At 33.0% G+C, this 25,081-nt stretch overlaps 1 protein-coding gene across 5 annotated transcripts in view; it reads right to left on the reverse strand.

The window, feature by feature from the left end:
- PHF14 (PHD finger protein 14) overlaps nt 1–25,081 on the reverse strand; it is a 205,890-nt gene that overhangs the window by 78,620 nt on the left and 102,189 nt on the right. Inside the window, exon 17 of one of the 5 annotated variants that reach the window (XM_081244014.1) lies at nt 3,865–4,509. The exons of 2 other annotated variants lie outside the window; for them this stretch is intronic. In XM_081244014.1, coding sequence (XP_081100140.1) covers nt 4,497–4,509 — 13 coding nt within the window. In that variant the 3' untranslated portion in view covers nt 3,865–4,496. Of the gene's footprint in view, nt 1–3,864; nt 4,510–15,250; nt 16,266–16,401; nt 17,422–25,081 lie in introns of those variants that run through there. 2 more of the 5 variants (XM_081244013.1, XM_081244015.1) reach the window with 2 other exon arrangements.

Raw genomic sequence — 25,081 nt, forward strand, 5'->3', positions numbered from 1 at the left:
ATGACCAGGTTGATCCATAATCATAGCTATTTTTTATGTCAATGAACATTTGATTTAGGTCCCTTCCAAGTCTATATAGAGTAAAATAAAGAACCAACCTTGAAAATATATACTGTTACATCCATTCGATTAAAAAAAAAACTCACAAATAAATATCAAGAGAATTGATGGGTTGGATTTTCTTACTTTTTCATCATTTCTATGCAAAAATTCCATAGAAGAATGACCAAAAGAATTGGTCTTAATATTACTTACATAAAAGCTTACTAGCAACTGAAACACCCACACAAATGTATTAACCAGTAGTGACAGACTCTTTCATTGAACAGTAGCCAATTATTTCAATTATTCCTTTTAACAGATGGAGAAAATGCAGGTTTGTGGGCCATGAGTTAAATCACTTTTAAAATAATACAAGCTTGCACAAAATTCTGCATTCTACCAATATTAGAATAACATTTAATATCAATAAAGGCAAACTTTATTCCTTTTTACAACACTTTTAGTGCAAATCACCTATATGAGCATTTTCTAAAAAATTAGAAAATGTCTTTTATATGATATTTCACAAATAAAGGCTAATGTGGAGGTCTTGAACATATTTTCATTAATGTCACTATAGACTTTCATCACATGCAATAATGAATGAATGAGTGGTAGGAAAGACAAAAATATTCTTTAAAGTATATTAACTGGAAAAATATTTGGATAATTATTGAAATCCAAATTCATGTTTAATGATCACTTAAATAATGGGATCAATGCAGTTAGCTACATCTGCAGTAGTCAAGTTACAAGATTAAAAGTGAAAGGCAAAACTAAAACATGAAATAAAAGAATTCATACAAAAATACACAATAAGGTCAAGTACCTCTTCACAGCATGAGAGAATGATTAGACATTTTCATACCTGAAACACATCTGCTTTGTTCTTTAATAAACTGATCTCCATCTGCTCATGCCCTTGGAAATTTTTCAGCAGTACAACCTGCTGTGCTCAAGCCCCACATAACTTTGTATTTCCCTGCTCATAATTAACTAATTATTCTCTAATCAATAGTGTAGATCTTGATTTTACAATGTAAATCAGAAAAATGAGATAATGGCTGGGGGTCAGTCTCATTTTATTCACAAAGCCCAGCATGAACATCCAGTTTCATTATATCTTATGTACCTGAACAGCAGTGAATCTTACAGCAGGCCGGCAGAAAGTCTTAAGACTGTGTACTGGGAGAAAGAGGTCTATATGTTTATTAAAAAAAAAAATTATTTGCAAAGCATGTCTATCTCAGAAATATTTTTAATTGCAATCCTTAGTATTATGTAAATTGATAAAGTGTTTACTGGGTAGGAAAAAATTTCTGCCTTCATATGCCATGCAACTCTAAAGCTGAGTCTCTTAAACAAGTTTTAATTGTCAAAATGATTTCAGAAAATTTAAAGAAAAATTAGTAATGTTAGTATTCCATTCTGCTACAGAGTCCTTCTGAATTCCTTGAATAGATTTTGGTGAAATATTAATAAAATAATAAAATATTCCCATACTGAGAATCAAGTAAAACAGTGGTAAGTTTTGTCAAATAAAAAACATTAAGTGTTTAAAAAGAGTGATCTATTAAGTAATAGGATGTAAAAACAGGGAAATAGGATAATGAGTATGAATATTCTTATTATTTATTGGTCAGTGATCTATTTTTAACATTATAATTGTAAAATCAGATAAACACTCAAGAAACACACGAATAACAATGATATATAAATGATAAATAAATTTCATTTACAAACAAAATGGATAAAGGTTAAGGCTAAATTTTTGTTTTCATGTTAAACATAATCCTAATTTCAAATCTTTTCCTAACAAAGGAATTAGTGAATTATGGACAAAGGCTATGTTCCTTGATTAATTTCTGTGCCTAAAATAGTACTGTCTCCAAAATAGGTATAAAATAAACACCTGTTTTACTAAATTTATGTATAATAAAGAAGTTATACTCTATGTGCTATAAACTACTATAATCTCTTTTACCTAGAAACAAATATTTTTGAAAATTTAAGGGCCCTTTTAACAAGATTAAAGCCACATTCAATCAATCAGTGTCATCCACAACACCATGATTCTTTTAAAAATATTATATACAAATGGTTCTCAAAGGATGTCCCTGGCCAGCTTCAGCATCACTTGGGAACTTTTAGAGATGCAGATTTTCAGGCCTTATCCCAGACCCACTTAATCAGAAACTGCAGGGAGAAGTAAAGGGAGTCAAATGAGGAGGAAAATAAGGAGGGGAGTAGGTGAGCGATCTGCTTTTAAACAAATCCTTGATTCTGATATACTATAAAGTTTGAGAACCACTGCTATATACTGCCATGTCGTTCTTCTTGTAGTTATTTAGTTTACTTCTTGATATTTCAGTGTTTTTTTTCTTTCCCTATCATGCGACAAATAACCATCATTTACCTGTCGGACTGTTTTCTCTTATACATGTATGTAAAATATGAACTATTTAGTGTACATTCTCTTGATATACACATTATATCTCCTTTGAATAACAATTGGACCAATTACAGAAAAGGGTTAATTTTGTACCATGGAAATATGAGAGTGTCTACGAGATTATTAGGAGAAAGTGTTTCATTCTACTCTCTTCAAAAGTTCTACTCCAAATACACATCTGCAGGACCAATGATCTTATGAATATTATGTGGTTTATATTCGTGATGTGTGACAAAGATTCTTAGGGCTAGCACCAAATATGGAACCATATATCCACCACTGAAGAGTAAGATGGAGAATGATGATAATATGGTATTCTAAATAGAACCAGGTGGAAAGGACTTAGATTAATAGTGTCACCAAAACCACAAGGTTTAATGATTTTTCCAAAAAAATCTAAAATAAAATGACCACTAGTAATATCTTACCATATATCAAAGGAGAGCCAGGTCCAAATGCACTAGCATATTCTTTTTTAAGGAAATGGCAATCTGACATTTTTCTTAAAATCAGCTGGAGTTCAGCAATAGTAATAACTACCAACTTTTTCTTAAGCTTATGCAGTGATAAATAATGAGTTCTTTTTCTTAAAAAAAAAAGCCTACTAGTTTTGCTACAGGTTATTAATATTTTTCCTCCAATGTTAGAAGGTCTTTCAATAAGTTAATAATCTCAGTTTATACATATTTTATATACATACTGCTTTTATTAAATATCCAATAATATGGTTCCTTAGTATAACTAAAGATTACTAGCATACAGCAACTTTATATTTACACTTGCTTTTAATTATCTAGAACATTTCCTACTCTATTCCTAATGTTTGAACTATTTTCAATGCCACTATACCTGAAAAGATGTCCCAAACCACACTTATAAATCAGGAAATTCCAAGAGACATGTTGACAATTTACATGTATATATGTATTTCAATTTCAGCAAAGAGTCTCTTCTAAATCAGTTCAAGATGAAGTGATGAAATATTCAACATATTTCTGCCGTTGATTTAAAACTGGTTCATTAAAGCTTGAAGACCAAATTTTAATTCTGTAAACCTTTGGAAAGATACAAATGTTGATGAAGATCTTTCAGTTGGCAGGTTGTATAGTCAAAAGCTTTGTATCTCTCTCCTTATTTTGTAACCTCATACTTAAGGTTGAGAAAAATAAAATTATACTGAACAGAGAAAGTTCGTATTAAATCAATAAAGAGTGAATATATTTGGTTATTACTAAAAAATATCTAGAGATCAACACAGATATATTCTTATTTACAAGCTTAAAATCTGAAGTTGTAAAAACTGCATGCTACTAATATTAGTGCTTTCACACTAGAACTAATGAGTCAAAACTAGAATGGCATACGCTTTCACAAGTCTTTCACTTTTGCTGAATATTATAAATAGAAGTAACATTTAATATAGTCTACAGTTGTTTCCCAATGCAGCATTTCATATATGAATATATGTATTAAGTTGGATGAAACAGAATAGCAGACTAATGGAATGCATTGTCTTTCTTGCTTGTTACTAGATTTGTTCAACAACGAGTAGCACATTGCATGTAAGTCCCACAGGCTTCTGTAACTCTTTAAGTAAGTCCAAATACTGTATATCATTTGCCAAAGAAGCAAGAGGGGAAGACATTACTTAATAGGACAATTTTGACAAGACATTATCTAGTATTTTTCAACAATGCACATATCAAATGTTTCTGATTAGTGCAAAAAAAAAAAAGTTGAAGAAGAAAAAAAGGAGAAAAAAATCCACACAGGCAAATTAACTGCCTTGTCAGTCCAAGTAACAAACCAATCAATTACATTCTATCCAAACCTGACAAGCAAAGGCAACTTTTTGCAGTGATAAGCTTATGGGAAAGACAAGATAGCTGTTCTCCTTTACTTTATATACTCTATTGAGAGTGTTATCCACATTTTTAAAATCACACTTATAAAAGAGGTTTCCAGGATTGCCTCCGAGGATGAGCTGTGGCAGAGTTGGGTCTCATGAAGGGTATCTACACAGTAAAGTGATAAGAAAAGAACATTAACATTTAAAGATCACAGCAGCTCTGCACTATGTCTTATGAAACACACTAACAATACCATAGTAGATTCAAATAACATATGATCTGGTCCAAAGAGACAGGTGCCCTAAACCTAAATGCCATGATCTTGTAAAGGTTCTTACTAGTTGAAATGGAACTATTTCATCATTTGAAACACTGAGTTGCCTCTTCTATTATTATTACTTTTAGTTGTCACAATAAATCTATCTTAGTAAAACAAAAAAGAAAATATAAAAATGATGAGGGGTTTGTATTTATATAAGCAAACATGTAATTTGATTAATAGATGTTTTAAATAATAGCAGTTTGCTATTTTTTCATCAAATATGGCAATTTAAAATGCTTGAGAAAGCATGCAATATACTGAAAACAAGCACACCTAATCAGTACATTACAGGAGTGGTTCTACTCAAGTACAGAGTCTCAGGGAGGAAATGTTCAGATGATTCTTATTCCCTGGGCCTATACTGCTTTCCTTTTTTTAAAGACTATATTGGAAACGTTTGGTTACAATTATGAAAAGTATATCCCTAGCTAGCTATTTTAGTAGATTTGTGCAACAAAAGTGACAGAGAATACACCTCACTGTAAAGACCTGGTCATTGATTATAAAACACTAATTTTGGCCAAATTTTCAAGTCATTCACTTGCATTTATTTTTCAAATCTTTCTTTAGTGTTTCTTGTATTTATTTCCCTACCGACGCATTTTCAGAGGAGAAATTTTAGATGCCTAGTGATGAGCAGTAACTTTCTTTTTGATTGTGGAAAACAAAATTTTATCATTTCCTTCAGATATTTACATCTGTGTAGATGAGGTTAAACTACCAACTAGTCACACATCATAGAAAAAGTTCATTTCAATATTTAAGTATTAGAGAGATGTGTTTAATGCTTCTAAGTTCTACTGAGAAAAAGAAAGTGAAAAGTGGCACAATCACAGATAAATAAAGCACTACTATGCCATCGATGAGCTACCATGCCAAACTGAATAACCTCCAAAGAAAGGAAAAATAAAATTGTACAAGAAAAAAAGAATATAACGTGAAACATAGTTTTCAGAGAAATGTACTTATCAACATATGAGAAATAAACAGAAAGAACAGAATTCCCTCGTTGAGTAACAAGGAAATCGATAGGAAGAGCTGAATTCCCTTGTTAAATAGTCACATGTGCTAACTTTTCTCAGTGCTTCAGGCTCCAAGTGATGAAATTTAAGCACATTCTAAATCTGATATTCTGAGAAGTGCTTTGCCTGCAGGTTAAGCACTACTAGATAAGCAAAATGAAAGAGGAAGCAACCACATCATTTACCACAGAAGTACATTTAAGTTTTAATTACATGCACAAACGATAGAGAGTAGCAGACAACCCAAAGATTTATTTGTAGTTAACACTGATAGGAATTTAAATATATATTGGGTTGGCCAAAAAATTCGTTCGGTTTTAAGTAAATATAAAAGGCATTTTTCATTTTCACCAAGAATTTTATTGAACGATTCACTAACTGAATGAACTTTTTGGCCAACCCAATAGATACATTAGATGTCACAGAAATCTGCTTTAAATTCTAATTAAATCTAAATTTAACTTTGAAAAAAACCTAAAAAGCTATAACTAGTATTCTTCCATCCTAAAATTTCACTTAATATTCAGAGTAAGCATGACTTGTCTTGGCTGCTACCTCCTTAGGACAAAAGACTACTATGTGGTCTTTTATATCAGAGTTCAAGTCTTGGCTTTGTATTTATTCCATATGCTTCTAATAAGCTTACTTACAAATTAATGTAGAAAAAAGGGAATTAACTATTTTCAAAGGGCTTCCCTGAGGCAAGCACCAATGGTCTGTTATCCTGTATAGTTGGATGCCTACCAAGAAGAAGCACCTACTTTTGCCCCAATGAAGTCAAATATGCTAAAGGAGCATAGTTTGGTGAGCAGTATGCCTAATGATTAGAGCATCAGCAACACAGTCAAGACTGCCTAGACTCAAAACTCTAATTCTACCACTTCCTAGTTGTATGATCTTGAACAAGTAATACCTCTCAATTTCCTCACTCATAAGATAGGGATAAAATCAATATCTGTGTAATGGAGTTTCCTTGAGGATTACATGAGATCAACTACAGAAAGCATTAGCACATTGGCCCTTAATAAGCACTCTATAAATCTCAGCAACTAATATGAACAACAGTAAATTTATCAAACACTAGTAGTATTTACTGGAAGGAAAAAACTGTATTCTAATATATAACAATTTATATAACACAATTTCAATATATAATTGGAATAATTTCTATTTCATGATGCTTAGTGCCTCTGTACCTCAGTTACCTAATCTCCAAAATGGAGATGGCCATACCTCAGAGGACTGTTGTTAAAAACTGAATGAGATAATACACTTAGAAAGCAGAGAATAGAGCCTGGGATATAGTAAGCATCTAACACTAGCATTATTTTAATTTCCAGTTCATACAGACTTTTAACATGTCTATGGGGTTCAATTAAAATGTTAAAAATATGAGATTCTTATACATTATTACCTAGATATCAAAATCCATCATCAGCTCCAAAATTTATATCCAATCTTATCTACAAATTCTAATTCCATTAATATGTCTATTTTATATGTCTAAAACTATAAAAAACCAACACAAATCAAAACCTTGTTATAGGAGGAACAGATGAAACAGGATGTTTCAAAAAAAAAAAAAAGAAAAAAAACCCAGAAAACAATATAGTTGGTTTCTAATACTAGAAGCTGGATTATGCTTGTTTTATATGATTCCAAGGATTGAAATTATTAAGAAGAGATATGTTAGCTCACTTGGAGAAAGAAATTGCCAGTGGTCAGAGCTGCCTCAAGAGGGAATGGGTTACTTATACACTTCTATCCCTGGCAGTAGCTTTTCCCCTGTGGCTTAGTAGTGATACTGAGCAGATGATTCAAGTGTCAAAGAATAGTGAGATCTTTTCCAGAACTGTATAGTATTAATACTTGTTTTGAAATTGCTTTGAGTTACAAAAGTTACAAAATCTGGGGAAAAATTGAGGTTGATGCCTTCATTTTATAGATGAGAAAATGACTATAATGGTAACTTAATTCAAGGTCATTCATCTAGCCAATAGCAGAACTATGGGTGGAGTCCCAGTCTTTCTTAACAATAGATAATCCCTTTTGTGTAAGTTAACAAGTTAACAATATTACCACATTGCAATAGAAAATGAGTTTGAAATTACAAAAAATAAATTTTACTGAAAAATAAATGAGTGAAATGAGAAATATTTCATTGCTATATATGCTAGAAATTATGATGTTTACTATTCTAAAACTGCATACTCCAGAAATACCACACTTCACTATGTAATTAATGGTTACCATGTTCAGGCTTCTGTTTTCTTTAAATACAATTTACTTGTCTATAATGCACTTATTAAAAAAAAAAATTAAAAAATTCAAACACTGATAATGTAACATAAAAATATTTATAAATCACACTAAGTTACTTAAAGGTTTAATGTTTTAATATAGATATGAAAATCAAAGAATGTCATACATTGAATATTAAATGTGTGAGGCAGGTTAGCTATTCCACATGTCTAACAAATCATCAAATCAACTTAATTATAAAGGAAAAAAATATACTGAATAAACATTTTCTTTTCAATCCAAATTTTATCAGAATACCACCTTAATAAGAAAGATTCAGTGGCAGCTTGTCTACTTTCATTATCCAAATATAAATATTTTGAATATTAAACATCTCTTTTCCAATTTTTACTAATAGAAAAGCATTCTTACAATGTAACTTTTTAAGTTGTTTCCTTCACAAGACCCAGTTTATTTTCTAATTTCCTCTTTAGAATCTAATCTCTTCATGATGTACAATACAGCATCAATTTAGTTCTAAAGACTAACTAAAATCATTGATCACTGCTTTTTATAAAGCCAGGTCTAGGGCATAAAGGGAACACTCTTAGTGTTAGGGATGGCCAATAACTCCTAAGAACAGTGGTATAAAGCATTTAATTTTAAATTTTAGACTCTTTTACCCTGAATGGTTCAGTAAATATTCAAGACAGCCTTGGAATAATTGTATTTGGAGAATAAAGAACAGCTAGGCTCAATAGAAAATGAAGAAGCAGGAGAATGCATGGCCTGCTCTGAAAGTTAGGGAGGATTCTGGTAGAATTTCTTCAATGACTGGAGTTCGGGTTTAGGCCATTTAATCAGGCAAGAGAAAAACCCAGAAGGTTGGAGGAATCAAGATACATTAGAGCTACAGAAAGCAGTTATACTCTAGCAATAAAAAACGTGGACAGCCAAGGCAAACAGCGTGGGATCCGAGGAGGCCTAATCAGAAGTGAGAAACATAGAAAGAAGGCAAGAGGAAACATTGAAGCAGCTAAGGTGTACAGAATAACATCGTAGAGAACAGTGTAGACACTGAGAAAGGTCTTAAGTAAGCTGAAAAAATGGGAAAAAAAGAAATGGAGATCAAGAAATGTTATGATGGAAAATGGTTCCCCAATTACTCTGATATTTTTAGTTTTCAAATAATGCACAGCAGGTATATTTTTTAAAATTTTTGAACAAAATTATTTAAATTATATGAATAAAAGTAAATATACTAAGATGCTATAAGATCATAGCAATTCAAACTTTTTTATATTTTTGATTTTTTGTAAGCATATTTTTATAACAAAATTTTTAAAATATACATGAAAATTTCACTTACCTGCCTTTAAATTTTAATTGACTTTATTTTTTAGAAGTTTTAGATTTACAGAAAAATTGAGCAGCTATAAAGATTCAAATACACTCCCCCACCCCCTCCCCCAACACATCTCCCTTTAAATTTAAATTTAAATATTAAAGTCTTCATTTTCACATCATGGTGCCTTTGATAGATCAGGGGTACAGAAAATTTAAGGCAAAGAATGCCAGAAAGACAGAAATAGAGGAAGAGACAAATATGCCAAGATCTGGGAGTGTTCACTTTACTGATTCTTATTCAGTGTGATGATACTGAAAAAGTTGCTGAGTTAGATGCAATGGGGATAAACAATGAACTTGAGAATGTGAAAGAAAGGGAGACTTTCAGATGAGGACTAAGCTAGCCTTAACTCTGCCTCTGCCAAACTCTACTCCACAGATTTAGAACCTACTGATTCAGAATCTCCAAGAATAGTTTTATGATTGTTGTTGTTTATAATTCTTCCTATGGGTAACTTGCATCTCTAGCCAAGCTGAGAACCACTATCTTAAAGCTTCAGCTAAAGGGCTTCTGGAACAAAGCAGTGTTTCTCAGAGTATGGTCCCCGAATCATCAGAATGAGCAACAGTTGAGAATTTATTACAAATATAAATTCTTGGGCACCACCCCAGAGCGTCCAAAGCAGAAATTCTGTGGTTTAATAAGCCTTTCAGGTGATTTCAATGTACCCTAAAGATTAAGAGCCTTAAAGTAGACTAAATTCAGCTGGTGTGAAGAAATCGCAAAGAAAGAGGCATAGAAACAAAAGCTAAAAAAAATAAAGGGAGGTAGGAGACAAATTACAAATATTCCACAACTTTACTTAAGGTGGACCAGTTGACATTCAACTAAACAGAGACAAGTATTATTTATACACATAGATACTTTGGTCACCAAAACAAAGCTTTAAAAAACCCCACAGAATATTAAACAATCTCATCTTGAGGACCTCCTATGAGATAATTCAATTTCTCTGGACTCAGCCTGTGGTCCAACTAAACCAAGGACATCTACCCAATTCTTTCAGTTCCTCTGTTCTTATGGAACATGATTCCTTACCAGACCTTCAGAGACACAGAGACACAGTAATTTACTTAAAGTAAAGGTAGGAAAATTAGGATTGGATACTTGAGTTGTACAGAACAGATCTGTAATAGTTACTAGATCTATTTCCAGGGTTTGGATTCCTCTCTGTATTTATAAACACGTAACTTAAAATGCATTCTGAAAATTTCTAATTCAGCAACTCCTAAAAAGAAACCTCACAATTCCCTATGATCTCATTTACCTATTGTATTTCTCTCCAAAAAATAAATATAGCCACTAATCTTTCTGTTATTGGTATCACCATTCTTTCAAATTAGTTATCTTAAAGTCGGATAGTTTGGTTTAACACTCCCCTTTCTTCCTTGCCTCCTCATTTTCGCTAATTATCTGCTGTAACTTCTAGTGTGAACTTATGTCTCCTGAATCTATTGAATCCTTTCCATTTATTTTTCCATCAGTCTAAGATCTAGGTCCCCAAACTGGTCTATCTCCAGCTGCCCATTCATTCGTCACACAGGCCACCACAATATCAATCTCCTAAAGGACTATTCTCCCTATTATCTTTTACCTTCAGTGAATCCCCATACTCCAAAGATCCCATGCTATTTCTTTATTCATATTCATTCATTCTCTTGAAGGATTTGGTACCTCCCATCTCAATCTTCTGAAACCTGCTCATACATACTTCAAGATGCAACTCAAATGTCTCCTTGGTTTACATAAGATTTCTCCCTCATCCTTTTAGGAATATTCCCATCATCCTCTAAATTCTTATGTCTCTTATATACCTTCCATATAACAGTTTGATGGATGAATAAATAAATGAATTTTAATATCCTTAATAAATATTAAATAATTTAGAAAATAAATTTGATGAGAATAAACATAGGAATCTTATTTTTTAAAAAATAGAGGGAAAATAGATTCCGTACTTTCTTTACAAATGAAAGCGTCAAAAGCACAATCAAATAAATTTTTGGTCAGAGTGCTCAAGGCTCTCACTACATGAAACTCAACTTTCCTTTTTTTTTTTTTTTTTTTTTTTTTTTTTTTTTTTTTTTTAGAGACGGGGTCTCGCTATGTTGCCCAGGCTGGAGTGCAGTGGCTATTCACAGGCGCGGTCCCACTACTGATCAGCACGGGAGTTTTGACCTGCTCCGTTTCCGACCTGGGCCGGTTCACCCCTCCTTAGGCAACCTGGTGGTCCCCCGCTCCCGGGAGGTCACCATATTGATGCCGAACTTAGTGCGGACACCCGATCGGCATAGCGCACTACAGCCCAGAACTCCTGGGCTCAAGCGATCCTCCTGCCTCAGCCTCCCGAGTAGCTGGGACTACAGGCGCGCGCCACCGCGCCCGGCTCAACTTTCCTTTTAAAAAGATCTACATTTACAGGTCATGTCACAACAAGGTTCTTGATATAATCAGGCAATTTTTCAATTCTTTAATAATTGACACCAATGAGTAAACTGACAAAAGAAATGGGTCTGGAAGATTCCAGTCACTTAAAAAGAAAGTCATTGACTGATATAATTTCACTTGGATGTGAGTGAACCCCACTTATTTAGTCTTTCCTAGGCCTATCTTCCTTGTGCAGCTATCTGTGTCCATCTGATTTACTGAGCGCTTACAGGGAGTGCCTAACAATTTCACTCAAAGTAGAAGTCCTCCTCCACTTGCTATTATTTGGAGAGAAAGTACTTAAAGAGTTACTTTTATGTAGTTCAATGTATCAAAACTGGCTAAATCACACTTAGGGCCCTTCATGTATTATCATTGTACCAAAAAATGACATATGCACACACAGAATACATGAACAATATTATACTAAAGTCAAATCATACAGTTGTTTAATAGTATAGTCATGAGGTAATTTTTCTCAAACTTGCCTAAGTATTTTAGGAATTAGACATACATTAAGTACCTCATTAAAAAATGTTTCCAGAGTTCTGAATTTCAACTTTTAAAGAAACTATGGAGTATTCAGATAAGGTTCAGAGGAAAACTATAAAGAATTATGTAACTGATAGAGTATCTATGAAAGAAAGGGTGTAGAAACTGGGTTATTCACTTCTTTTTTCCAAATTTCTTTCTTTACTTTCATTCACCAAAGAATTAAAGGAAGGGTGTAATAAAACAAACTTTGGTTAAATGACAACATACCCTTGCCTAGCAGAGAATTAAATATCATAATAACCAATTTGGGTAAATGAGAAAAGGTATTGTTTTGGCAAGGGAACAAAGATCACAAGAACCTTTTCTCTTTCTTTTAAATATGCATGGTTTTAAAATGAAAAAAAAAATCCTATTTAACAGTAAATGAATCTTTTGAAAATTCTGGCAATTTTCAGAAGATTCTGGTAATTATTTCACTTACTGTGTTCTAGTTTCTAACTCTAGTTCTATTAACTAATAAAGTCAGTGTAAATCAAAATTGTAGTTGATAAAGATAAAAAAACAAGATGAAAACAATCTAACTCCTTTTTTTTTTTTTTTTTTTTGGCCGCACTGCACGGCTTGAGGGATCTTAGTTCCCCAACCATGGATTGAACTCTGGCCACGGCAGTGAAAGCACCAAGTCCTAACCACTGCACTGCCAGGAAATTCCCCCAAATCTAATTCGTATCTTCAAGTACTACACGTTAAGAAGTGAAGTATAAAGGGAGCAATGTTATGTATATTTTATGTATATATATGTGTGTGTTTATATATATTTATATATAAAAGAAGAGTTATTCTTATTTACCAGTATAAAAAGAGGCTTAATGAGACTGAAAAGTTTGCCCACAGATAACATGTCTGTCTGATATCAATAAACCACACATGGTTACCAAAAATTATTTTCAGGGATTTAAGACAGCCAAACATCAGAACAAGAAGAAATAGGAAATTTATAAAGTGAGCAATTTTATATATGGGATATACTACTACTACTATAATGGGTGCAGAATTTAAAAAGATGTGACTGTGAAGATTAAAGGTCAAGCAATGTATGAAGAATTAAGTTTTTTGTACCATTTCCACTCAAGTGACCAGACTAAATGTCACAGAATAAAAGTAGCTACTGTCACAAAAGGGAAATGTGGAAACCCAATGATATACAGTGACATGACACTGCAAAAGGTTTAGTTATTTCCAGTATTTAAACAATGAAAAGACTTGTGCAGTTAATCCAGAGGAGCTATATTCTCTAAAACTAAAATGACAATTAAAATGATGAACAGTCCAGATACTAGAGTAAAAGTGTTAAAAAGTATAAACATTTCATTAAAACTAATAATACTGTTAATAGGGCATGTAAGGACACAATTGTGCACTATAATAGTCTCTTTAAAAAGAGTAGGATTATTGTAAGGACTTAATAACACAGAACCTATAGAAACAGTATGATAATGAATGCTGAAGTCAAGAGGTCTGGGTTCTAAACCTAATGCACGCTAACCAAGTGATCTTCTACAAACTATATCCAAAGAACTATGGAAAGTTTTTAGTATGCCAAATTTTATCCCAGCACTTGAGGTATAAAGTATAACTCTTCATTAAATTCACAGTCTGATGGAGGGGTCAAGTGAACAAAAGTATAAGACTCTGAATAGGAGAGATTCAATAGAGTGGTAAGTATTATTAGCATAGAGGCCTATATAAACTGCCAATGAAGCATATCAGGTAGACAGACTATCTTGCTTGATGAGTAGGAGAGAGCAGGTTAAGGAAAGGATTAACAAAACAAAACAAAAAAGATTAACAGAGAATTAAAGCAAGTGTTAAAAGGTAAGTAGGAATTTATCAGGGAGAGAACATGTGGGGTAAAATTTAAGGCAGAAGGAAAGTACAGAGGAATTTTTAAAAAGAGTATGTCAGAAAATCCACAGTTTGGTAGGTTGGAGTAAAGAGTACTTATTGGATAAAAGTGACAGGGAACACCTCTTCTACTGTACTGTTATGAAAAGAGGAGAGGGAAGGGTGGTGGAAGAGAGACGCCTATGGATATCAATAAGGTTATATGTAGGTTACAGGTTCCATGTCAGAAGTTTAGGCATTTCTGTCTGATGGCTTCTGTTTTCTATTGTGAAGCAGGAGCCGAGGTCATTTGTTAAATATGAAGAAGAGAAAAGGTGATGAAATAAGGAGCATGAGAAGAATGGAAATAGGTGCTGTCAGGAATGAAAGTTCAAGTTTCACATCAAAAACAAAGCAAACAAATCAAAAAACAAAAACAAACAAAAAAAGGTAAAGAAAGAACCACAGTGTCTTTTATTGCTATAGAGTTACCCCAGAAGCCAAATCAGAAATTCTCAACCTGTTAATAATTTTCTTTCAGATTAAAATGGAAAGGAGATCCAGACTGTTAAAATTATAAAACAAAGTACAGTCTTATTTCCTCTACTCTGACTAAAATTAGATCATGACCTAGTCAGATCTAACTTAACTGACTCTGCATTGCCCAAGCAGTTAAAATTAGCAAAAACTAATGGTAAACATACATATTTTCAGATTAAAGATAATTCAGATTTCAATGAAGTAGGTACTATCCTTAGAAACACAAGAGGAATGTTAAGTTAATAAAACTCATTTAAGAGTTTAAATATATCTTAAACAATATAGCCATGAAGAAAAAAAATGAACTGAATTACTACACAAATTATAATAAAACAAAGTATGAAAAAAACTACCATCCCAATCTATTGGGTGGGCCAAAAGTTTCATTTGTTTTTTTCCATAAGATGGCTCTAGGAGCACTTAGCTGTTTTTAACTTCATTCGAAACAATTTTGTTAGAGTGTATGTGGCCGCTGTCATATCAGCGTGCATTTTAAAAAAAGACATCAAAATTGGTGAATTTTTGTGTAGCCATTTTAACGTTGAAGATGGAAGAAAAAACTCAACATTTTCAGTATATTATGCTTTATTATTTCAAGAAAGGTAAAAATGCAACTAAAACACAAAACAAGATTTGTGCATTGTAGGGAGAAGGTGCTGTGACTGATTGAATGTGTCAAAAGTAGTTTGTGAAGTTTCATGCTGGAGATTTCTCGCTGGACGATGCTCCATGGTCAGGTAGATCAGTTGAAGTTGACAGTGTTCAAATTGAGACATTAATTGAGAACAATCAACGTTATACCATGCAGGAGATAGCAGACACACTCAAAATATCCAAATCAAGCACTGAAAATCATTTGTACCAGCTTGGTTATGTTCATCACTTTGATGTTTGGGCTGCACATAAGTTAAGCGAAAAAAACCTTCTTGACCGTATTTCCACATGCGATTCTCTACTTAAACGTAATGAAAACGTTCCGTTTTTAAAACAAATTGTGATGAGCAATGAAAAGTGGATACTGTACGATAATGTGGAATGGAAGAGATCGTGGGGCAAGCAAAATGAACCACCACCAACCACAACAAAGGCCGGTCTTCATCCAAAGAAGGTGATGTTGTGTATATATGCTGGGAGTGGAAGGGAGTCCTCTATTATGAGCTCCTTCTGGAAAACCAAAGGATTAATTCCAACAAGTACCACTCCCAATCAGACCAACTGAAAGCAGCACTTGACGAAAAGCGTCCAGAATTAGTCAACAGAAAATGCATAATCTTCCAGCAGGATAACACAAGACCACATGCTTCTTTGATGACCAGGCAAAAACTGTTACAACTTGGCTGGGAAGTTCTGATTCATCCACCATATTCACCAGACATTGCACCTTCAGATTTCCATTTATTTAGGTCTGCACAAAATTCTCTTAATGGAAAATTTTCGATTCCCTGGAAGACTGTAAAAGGCACCTGGAACAGTTTTTTGCTCAAAAAGATAAAAAGTTTTGGGAAGATGGAATTATGAAGTTGCCTGAAAAATGGCAGAAGGTAGTGGAACAAAAGGGTGAATAGGCTGGTCAATGAAGTTCCTGGCGAAAATGAAAAATGTGTCTTTTATTTTTAACTTAAAAAACCGAAGGCACTTTTTGGCCAACCCAATAAATAAGGCTTTGATATTTTGTACATAAAAATAACGTAACTAAGCCAAGTTACCACTAATATCTGATGACTGTTACTCTAAAATATTAAATACGAATGACTTTAATTAAAATCTGTAGATTCTCTATTCTCTACAGTTATGTAAAGGGCATACTATGTCATAAGCATGGAGCCTGGAACTGGGAATATTAAAATTAACTTAATTATTAAGATATGGTACTTATACATTAAGAATCATGGGTGGAACAAGAAATATAGACTAAATATAAATGACTGAGAAGCCCTCATTCCAGAGAAAAACAGGCGATCATTTTAGATAAGAGCAAGTTAAAATTAAAGCAAGATGGCATGAAACTAATAGGAAAGTTTTAGGAAGGAGAACTAGGTTATCTGGAGCTGTGAATAACTGAAATGAAGATAAAAAGACTGAGGTCAGGTTTGGAGGGCCTTAGAAGCCATGTTTTAAACTCTGGATTTACCTTGTAAGAAATGAGGAGCTTCTGGACAAATTTAAGTACAACATGAACAAATTCTTTATACAACTAGATGGAGACTGGTGACATTCAAACTAGTAAAGATGCTGGTTACTGTAACAGACTAAGAGGGAGTTAATGAAGGCATATAACTTCTATTTCTATTCATTTAATCCTCACAGCAATTCTATGAGATAGGAGCGATTACTATTCCCAGTTTATAAATGAGAAAACTAAGGCACAGAGAGAATATAACTAACTCAATGTCAAAACTAATAACTATTGGCTGAGGATTTGAACCCAAATAATTTGGTTCCCAAATACAACTATTTGAACCACAGTTTTGCCACTGATAAGAACTAGAATAAAACACTGAAACTATGAAAACCAAAAGTTTTAAGAAGGAACGTTGGTCACCAATGTTAAATGCTGAAATGAGACCAAATATGAAGAGTACATAGAAAATTAAAGGGCCATTGAATTTAGCAATTCAGAGTTTGCCAGTGACTTCTTCAATGAAAACAATAATTTTTGCCTCTGTAATCAACCACCAAACATATATTCAACTTCCTCAAGGTCCAATCACCAAACATGTATTCAACTTCCTCAAGGTCTGAAACACCATACAAAAGGTTACAACATTGACAAGTAGCTTCAACATGCTTGAAATTTGCATTCTCAATACTTAAAAATTAAGAAAATACAGTCTCTGTAAAACAAATTATGTTTTTAAATCAACAGAAGAATTTGACATATACTAGTAAAGCAAAATAACAGTTTTATATTATGCTAATGCAAAAATGTAAAATAAAAAATTATTTTTAAATGACATAGTAACTCAGATCTTTAAAAATATTTCAAGCAAAACTGCATAAAGATCATCTAAAGGGCAAAGACAAATAATATGCACTGCCTGCCTAAATAACGTATGAGATATTAGTTGGTTATGTCATAATAACACATTGTATTAGTTTTTTTAGACATAAATATCATAACATAAAAATTAAAATTTCAATTTTGCAAAAAGTACCATTAGCAAGCAAAGTACACATACAAACACACACACAAAATACCTGAAAGAAAAGATCTGCAACTTATACAAAGATATGTGATAAACTCATTTTTAAAAAAGAGAAAACATCTCAATAAATAAAGAGGCACAGGATGTGGAAAGACAACACATGGATGAGAAATTCCAGATGGCTAGTCAATATATGAATAAACACTCAACCTCACAGGCAGTCACAAAATAAAATGAAAATGTCAATTTCTACCCACCAGACTGTCAAAAACTTATGCAATAACATCCTCACACAATCATGTCTATTGGGAAATGAAATAACAGTATCCATTAAAATGTAAAACATGCATATACTTCGGTCTAGCAAACTCAGTTTGGGATAGAAATCAAACAGAAAAAAACCCCATGAATTTCCACTTATAGGGAAATACTACAATTAATTATGGTACATCCACATTATTTTGTAGCTATTTAAAAGACTGGCTTAATTCTATATTTACTGAAAAAGTCCATTATGTGTGCTCAAGTTAAAAAAAAGAACAAAACAAATTTCAGAGTAAAGCCTACAAAAGCTATAAAAGGGAGAGAGGGAGGAGGCCAGCCAATGGGCCCTGAATTTTTTGTTTGCACATAGAAGAAAGAAGTATGGATGATTATACACTAAACTATGTCTGTTATCCCAAATGGACAGGGTTTTGAGTAAGCAGGGTGAAAATAACATTCCTCTATACACTTATTATTTGATTACAAACAACACATATTGCTTTGGTACTTAAAAAACAATCTGATAAATTAATAAGTGCATTCTAAATCCAGTATGACAGTATCTCCGAAATAAAAGGCTATCTGTATATGCAAAACATTTGTTTTACTAATGGTTTTTATTTTTTCCAGAATATATGTGTATTGTATGTGTGTATATATTTTCTTCCTGAACATGTTGAAGTTTTGTAATTATTTTTAACTACATTTTTAGCAAATAGTAATAGCTATGTAAATAGCATCTTATAAAGTATCTTTTTATATCTTACTTATGTAATGTTACAATCCCCCAAAACAACCATAAATTGTGCTATTTTAGGCCAAATAATTCTGCACAGATCTCTGCTTGAATCTACCTACTGCCATAAAAGGACTTCCCATCTTACTGAGTATGCTTACAAAGTCTCTTTTCTCTTCTGGAATGTCTTGCTCCATTCTTCCCTACTTGCTTAAACCTACCCATTATTTTACAACTTCATTGGTTTTATTGCTTACCACTGTTTTGTTTTTTGTTTTTTTTTCTTTTTTTCCCAATTATCTTTCCGGGTAATCCTATACTGAGTTCCCATTACGTGAGAATTTTCAGACAACACATTATTTCTATGTAACAAATATCTGTGGCTTTCTGGTCCTGATGATGGAGAGAGTGGGTGGGTGGTGGGACGGGGGGAGGAAGTGAAGGAGGAGAAAGGAAGAAGGAAGAGGGAAGGAGGGTGAGAGGGAGGGGAAGAAAGGAAAAAAAGGAGAAAGAGAAAAAGGAAAGGAAAGAAAAATAAAGGTATTTGTTCAGTAAGGTATACTTTAATTATATCACTAACAAGCCCCTAAGTCACTTTTAGTTGAAAACATATATCCACACTGCATATTGTTCTGATTAGTTATTTGATCTAGGTAACAGTTTGAAGATAAAGAATTGTTGAACTCAATGTAAACCCTTCCATTTTGTGACATTTGGAAGAAAGAGCAGCAGAATTAAAGCACGTCAGGAAACTAAATATAATGGATGCTTATATTAAATATAATGGACGCTTAACAGAGTTCATAAGGAGCGACAGTCTCCTGTTTAAAAAGTTGGTCAGCTGGGAAAAAGGGCATATTGAGTGAGAAATTCCAAGTCAAATTTCCATTTCTTTGGTTGAAATTGCACCTTTTATGAATATTCTTATAATCCTGGGGGTTGGGGGGGACCAAAGTAGTGTTTAGTCAAATACTATCTGATGTATCTTTTTTTCAAAAGTGAGATTTTAAGAAATATGTATTTGCAAAATAAATTCCCAAGTTTTTGTTTTTGTTTTTTAAATAATTGTATGGCTAGGTCCATATCCAGGCACTCCATATTAACATTAAAACAAAGTCCAATGCTGCAAGTTTTACAAAATATATTTTGGCAAGTTTCTTTCTCTTTCTCAGCATGTTTTCATAGGTGCAAAAAAGCTTTGTACTACTTTTATGTGGGACAATTTTATGACTTCATTCCCAATAGAAATGTGTCCTCTCAAAGTTAATAGGCATTGATCTTTTAGACCAGTGATATCCGTACTTTGTTTCTCTGTAAAATCAGCTCTAGTAATATACATCTAAAGTGACAATAAAAAGTAGGACACTTTCTGGGTTACATGAAATACGTGCAGTCTATGTAATTACTGAACAAAGCTTTCCTATTTATTGACATGTCATTTCTGATCAAGAGTTACTAGGAAGACAAAAGAAGAGGGGAGAACAATGGAGGAAAAAAGTTAACTTTAAAGAACAAACAACATTGTTTTAAAGATATAATAAAAATAAATGATTTGTCTATCACAGTTAACATAAAATGTTAAGGGGTAAAAGCCATGTTCCTAAAACAAATTTAACTTATTTATTTTGAAAACAGATTCCTGTAATAGAATTCAGTGCTTGGTCACTCTTCCCCTACATTCCTATCCTAAACTTTGGTTTCTCTTTAATGAAAAAAAGGAGTCAGCAAAATAAAATGCCACCATTAAATCATTCTGCAACATTTTGTGTCAAAAATGTAATGGGAAATGCACACATCAAGGGAAAGGTTAGTTTTCTGCCAGAACATCTTTTCACTTGGTTCATAGCTCATCCTTCTACATAACCGTGCAGGCACTACTGATGGTTTTCTCTCTCAGTTTAATGTGGCATTTGAAGGATTATGGCATTTTCAGGAAACCACAGTGCAGTGATTTTAGTGGTTATCTGACTGAAAGTGATACTGTGACTTAGAATAACTGTGCTGTTTATGTGCAATGATAAAAGTCAGCTACCAAGTCATTTCACAATGTCAACCTAATTCTTGATTGTGTATTTTCTTACAGGAGGTCAGTCTAGAAAGTGAGGCCAGAATTGGAGAAAACTCTTCTTAAATGGGAGCCTGCTGTATACAGGTATACTATATTTAACTTTAAATCCTATTAACTGCATTGTAATAGGAAGAGCTAATTCAGAAACTGATAATATTAATTCCTTCCAGTTTAGGACAAATGTAATTGCTTCTTGAAACTGTTTCACAAAAAGGATTAAAATGAAGAATTAAAAGAAAAATTAAGAATTAAAATGAAAAGGAACCATACATCATACATGTAAACCTATTAGGAGCTATAAAGCTACAGTAAATATGAGATATGCTATAAATATCCAGATAGCATGTTATTTTTATCTACAAATATGTTTTAGTCTATTTAAAAGCTTAATCTATAATATTTTGCTTTACAGAGTTAAGAAGAAAACAAAAAACTTTTCAGATTGAAAGAAAATATTTTCTACTATAAACCATTCCTCACAAACCTACATCTCAATTAGTAAAAAAATGAAAAGTGGTTGCCTTATAATTAACTCATATGTTTCTGGTAGGCTATGACCTATAAAGTATATAACTGAATTAAAATTAAAAAATGTATTATGGGTTAATACAATAAAAAATAGCACTGTTGGTGGGAGGTTTATGCTGTAAATTATTCAGAATCCCAGAATTTCTTTCTCTTTTCTTCATTCAATGGTATAATAAAATCATAGAATGTGAAAATTAAAAAGGATTTTCAAATCAATCTAATACACTGCTCATTTTATGAATGAGACAACTGGTTCCCAGAAAAGTTATCTGCATCCTCATGGTTGACACAGTCTTCAACCTCCCAATTTTAGCCCTATACCGTCCCCACCATTTTTCCTAGTTAGTTACCTAATTAAGTTGTCAAGTGAGGTTTACTTTTTGAGGCTATTAAGATAAATACTAAATGCACTACCACAAAAAAAAAAAGAGAGAGAGAGAAACTGTCCTTAATAAGAAAATTATATTCTTGGTTTTCCTAATTAACAACCTCTCCATATAGGTCAACAACATTAAGTAGAAAAGTAGAGTTATACTAACGACACATACCACATCCAAAGAATAAGTGAATCAGGTGAAATGAGGGAAAAAATGAGGCTTGAAATCTTCTCATTTTTATCTTGAATCGTAAAAGAGATAGAAATATGAAAGCATTGTTCAAATACAACAATGTTATAACACACACACACACACACACACACACGTTTTAAAACCTGAACAAGATCACCCTAAGGTTATATAATTCTGAGGTTATGTATTTCTTGAGATTTAAGTCTCTGTTTCACGTATGCTGAAGAAGGAATCGACTTGATGCAAAACTTCTCAACTAAGGAACAAACTGACATTTATTTTATGAAGATTCTGAAATAACAATGTTCTTATTTGCTAATAAGCTCACTAAATTTCAAAGGACTGCAATTCTTTGTCTATTATCTTGTATTGTTCTACTCATTTAAATTACCTCTCTTCTCAAAACAAAACCCTCAGATCACAAGTAATCAAGAGGCTGACTATCTGTGAGGTATATCTATTCTCCAAATTTAATCTACCAAACGTAATTACACTGTGCTGTCATCTTTTTCCCCCCCCCAACAACTGCTGGTTAATGCAAATACTCACCTCTCTAAAATTTCACATCATTGTGCCTATATACTCAGATTTCTTCACCTATAATTAGGGCGATGTGTGTTGTTCTTCAAGACAGAGGGACTACAAAAGCATTCAGTAAATAGATGATCACAATTAAAATTACTTGTGACCAAAAAGGTAAAAATATAGATGGCATCACAGATCTTCACAAACAGCAACTTCAGTTAATATATATGGTATTATGCATGTATCATATGTGTGAATTAAGTATGTACACATATGCCATTTAATGTGTGTATATATAACATAAATACAATGTAAATATATTATATTCATTCATATACATGAATGAATATAATATTCATATACCCTTCAATCTTCAAGTTATTTGTAAAAGATGTAACTTGCACCTAAAAAAGGACAGAGTATATTTTGTTAAAAGCAGATGTCCCGGGGACTTCCCTGGTGGTCCGGTGGTAAAGAATCTGCCTTCCAATGTAGGGGACTTGGGTTCGATCCCTGGTCAGGGAACTAAGATCCCACATGCCACGGGGCAACTAAGCCCGTGTGCCACAAACTACAGAGCCCACGCACTCTGTAGCCCACGCACCACAACTAGAGAGAAGCCCATCCACGCACCACAACTAGTGAGAAGCCTGCGCGCCGCAATGAACAGCCCGCGCTGCAGTGAAAGATCCCGCATGCCTCAACTAAGACCCAACACAGCCGAAAACAAAATAAAGAAAAAAACCCCAAAAAAACAAAAAACACAAATGTCCCAGAGATAAACATCTACAAAGGTCAGATTTATTATGAGTGCTATGATCCTCATTTAATATAAATACAAATAAAGGATAATTTAATAACACCTAAAGTTAAAAAGGAAAAGTAGTTATTTAAATAAGTCATTTTAATATCAAAGAAAATCAAATAGCATAGTTAGAAGAATAAAGATTATAGCACTGCAATCTCAACGAACATCAAATAGTCTTGAAAACCATAATATAAACAGAACATTAGATATGATCTTGAAAAAGATGTCATCATTTAGCCTGAAACAAATACATTTAACAAAGGCAGGTTTTATTCTACCAGGGAGCTGAAATGTAAATTTATGTTGAGACTGTATAGGTTAAGAGCATAGGCTCTGGAGCCAGACTACCTGAATTTGAGTATCAGTTTCACTACTTTCTTTTGGAAAGTTATTTAAGCTCTCTATGCCTTAGTTTCCCCAACAATTCAAAGGAGATAATACTACTGCTCACCTAACAGGGAAGCTGTAAGGATTAAATGATTCAAAATGTATACATGAGGTACCTGACCCACAGTAAGCATTATATAAATGGTTTATTACAGCTGTCATTTGCATATATAGGGCATTTACAATTCCCTAACACTTGTGCCAAGCCACTTACTTGTATTTATCTCAATTAATCCTCCACCAATCTATGGGTTAGGTACTACTGATTATGGTTATTTTACAGATAAAGAAACTAAGCCACAGGGAACATAAAGGCAGAGTTCACAAATAACAGAAACAGGTTTCAAACTCAGCGGAGTGGCTATAAATCCCCAATTAATCATTCATTATATAAAACTCTCTCCCAAAATGTAGAAAGACTTTAAAGTTTAATAACATTTATGCTCTTCACATAAATTTAGCAGGCTTGTTTTAAAAACATCCAATGTAAAATATCAAGCTGAAGAAGGAATAAAATGGAATAATTTGTTCACATTTCAAGACTCACTTTAATTAGGAATATCTCTTTAATTAGAAATTCCTTTGTTAAAGAAAAAACATATTCAATGACAGCTGTTCAAGATGGTATGGCAGGCTTTATTTAGGACCATCATGATAGATTTAAGAACCACTGCAATGGGATTTTATATTGGGGGAGAAAGATTGGGCTCAACTCTGAATACAGTACGGGCAAGTGGGAATTTATAGCCAAAGAACACAGTGGTGATCAGTGGATAGAAAATTAGTAAGCGGAAACATCAGGGCTAAGGGGGGTTCTGGCTAAACTGACCTAAAAGGATTTTTGCTTAAGATAGGGCAAGGTATCAGAATGGTAGAGGATGTGGAACCTGATCAGATATCTAGGGTGATCAGATATCAAGGGTGGGGGGTTCTGGTTAAAGTAACTTAGCAGGGTTCTCACTAACACTGGACTTTATAAGGAAATATACAGATGAGCTTAGGAGAAAGTTCAGTAACGTGACTAAAGTTTTGTCTAGAAAAGAATCTTTGTTGCCTTTAGTGCATTAAAATTTTTTTGAAAAAAAACCCCCCAAACCAGAAACATGTATAAGAGTAATGTTAAGATGAAAAAAAAAAAAAAGGATCAGGAAAGGAATAGGCTATGAGGAACCAGAGACAAGAGAACATTTGCCATGGTTGTCTGGGGCTGGGGTGGAAGCTAGGATTGAAAGTGTAGAGGCACAGCCCTTTTTGAGGTGATGGAATTGCTCTAAAATAGGATTGTAGTGATAGCTGAACACTTCTATAAATTTATTAAAAATTACTACAGTCTACACTTAAAATGGCTGAATTTGTATGGTATGAAA

The sequence above is a fragment of the Mesoplodon bidens genome (assembly GCF_964165515.1).
Source record: "Mesoplodon bidens genome assembly, chromosome: 9".
Classification (NCBI taxonomy): domain Eukaryota; kingdom Metazoa; phylum Chordata; class Mammalia; order Artiodactyla; family Ziphiidae; genus Mesoplodon; species Mesoplodon bidens.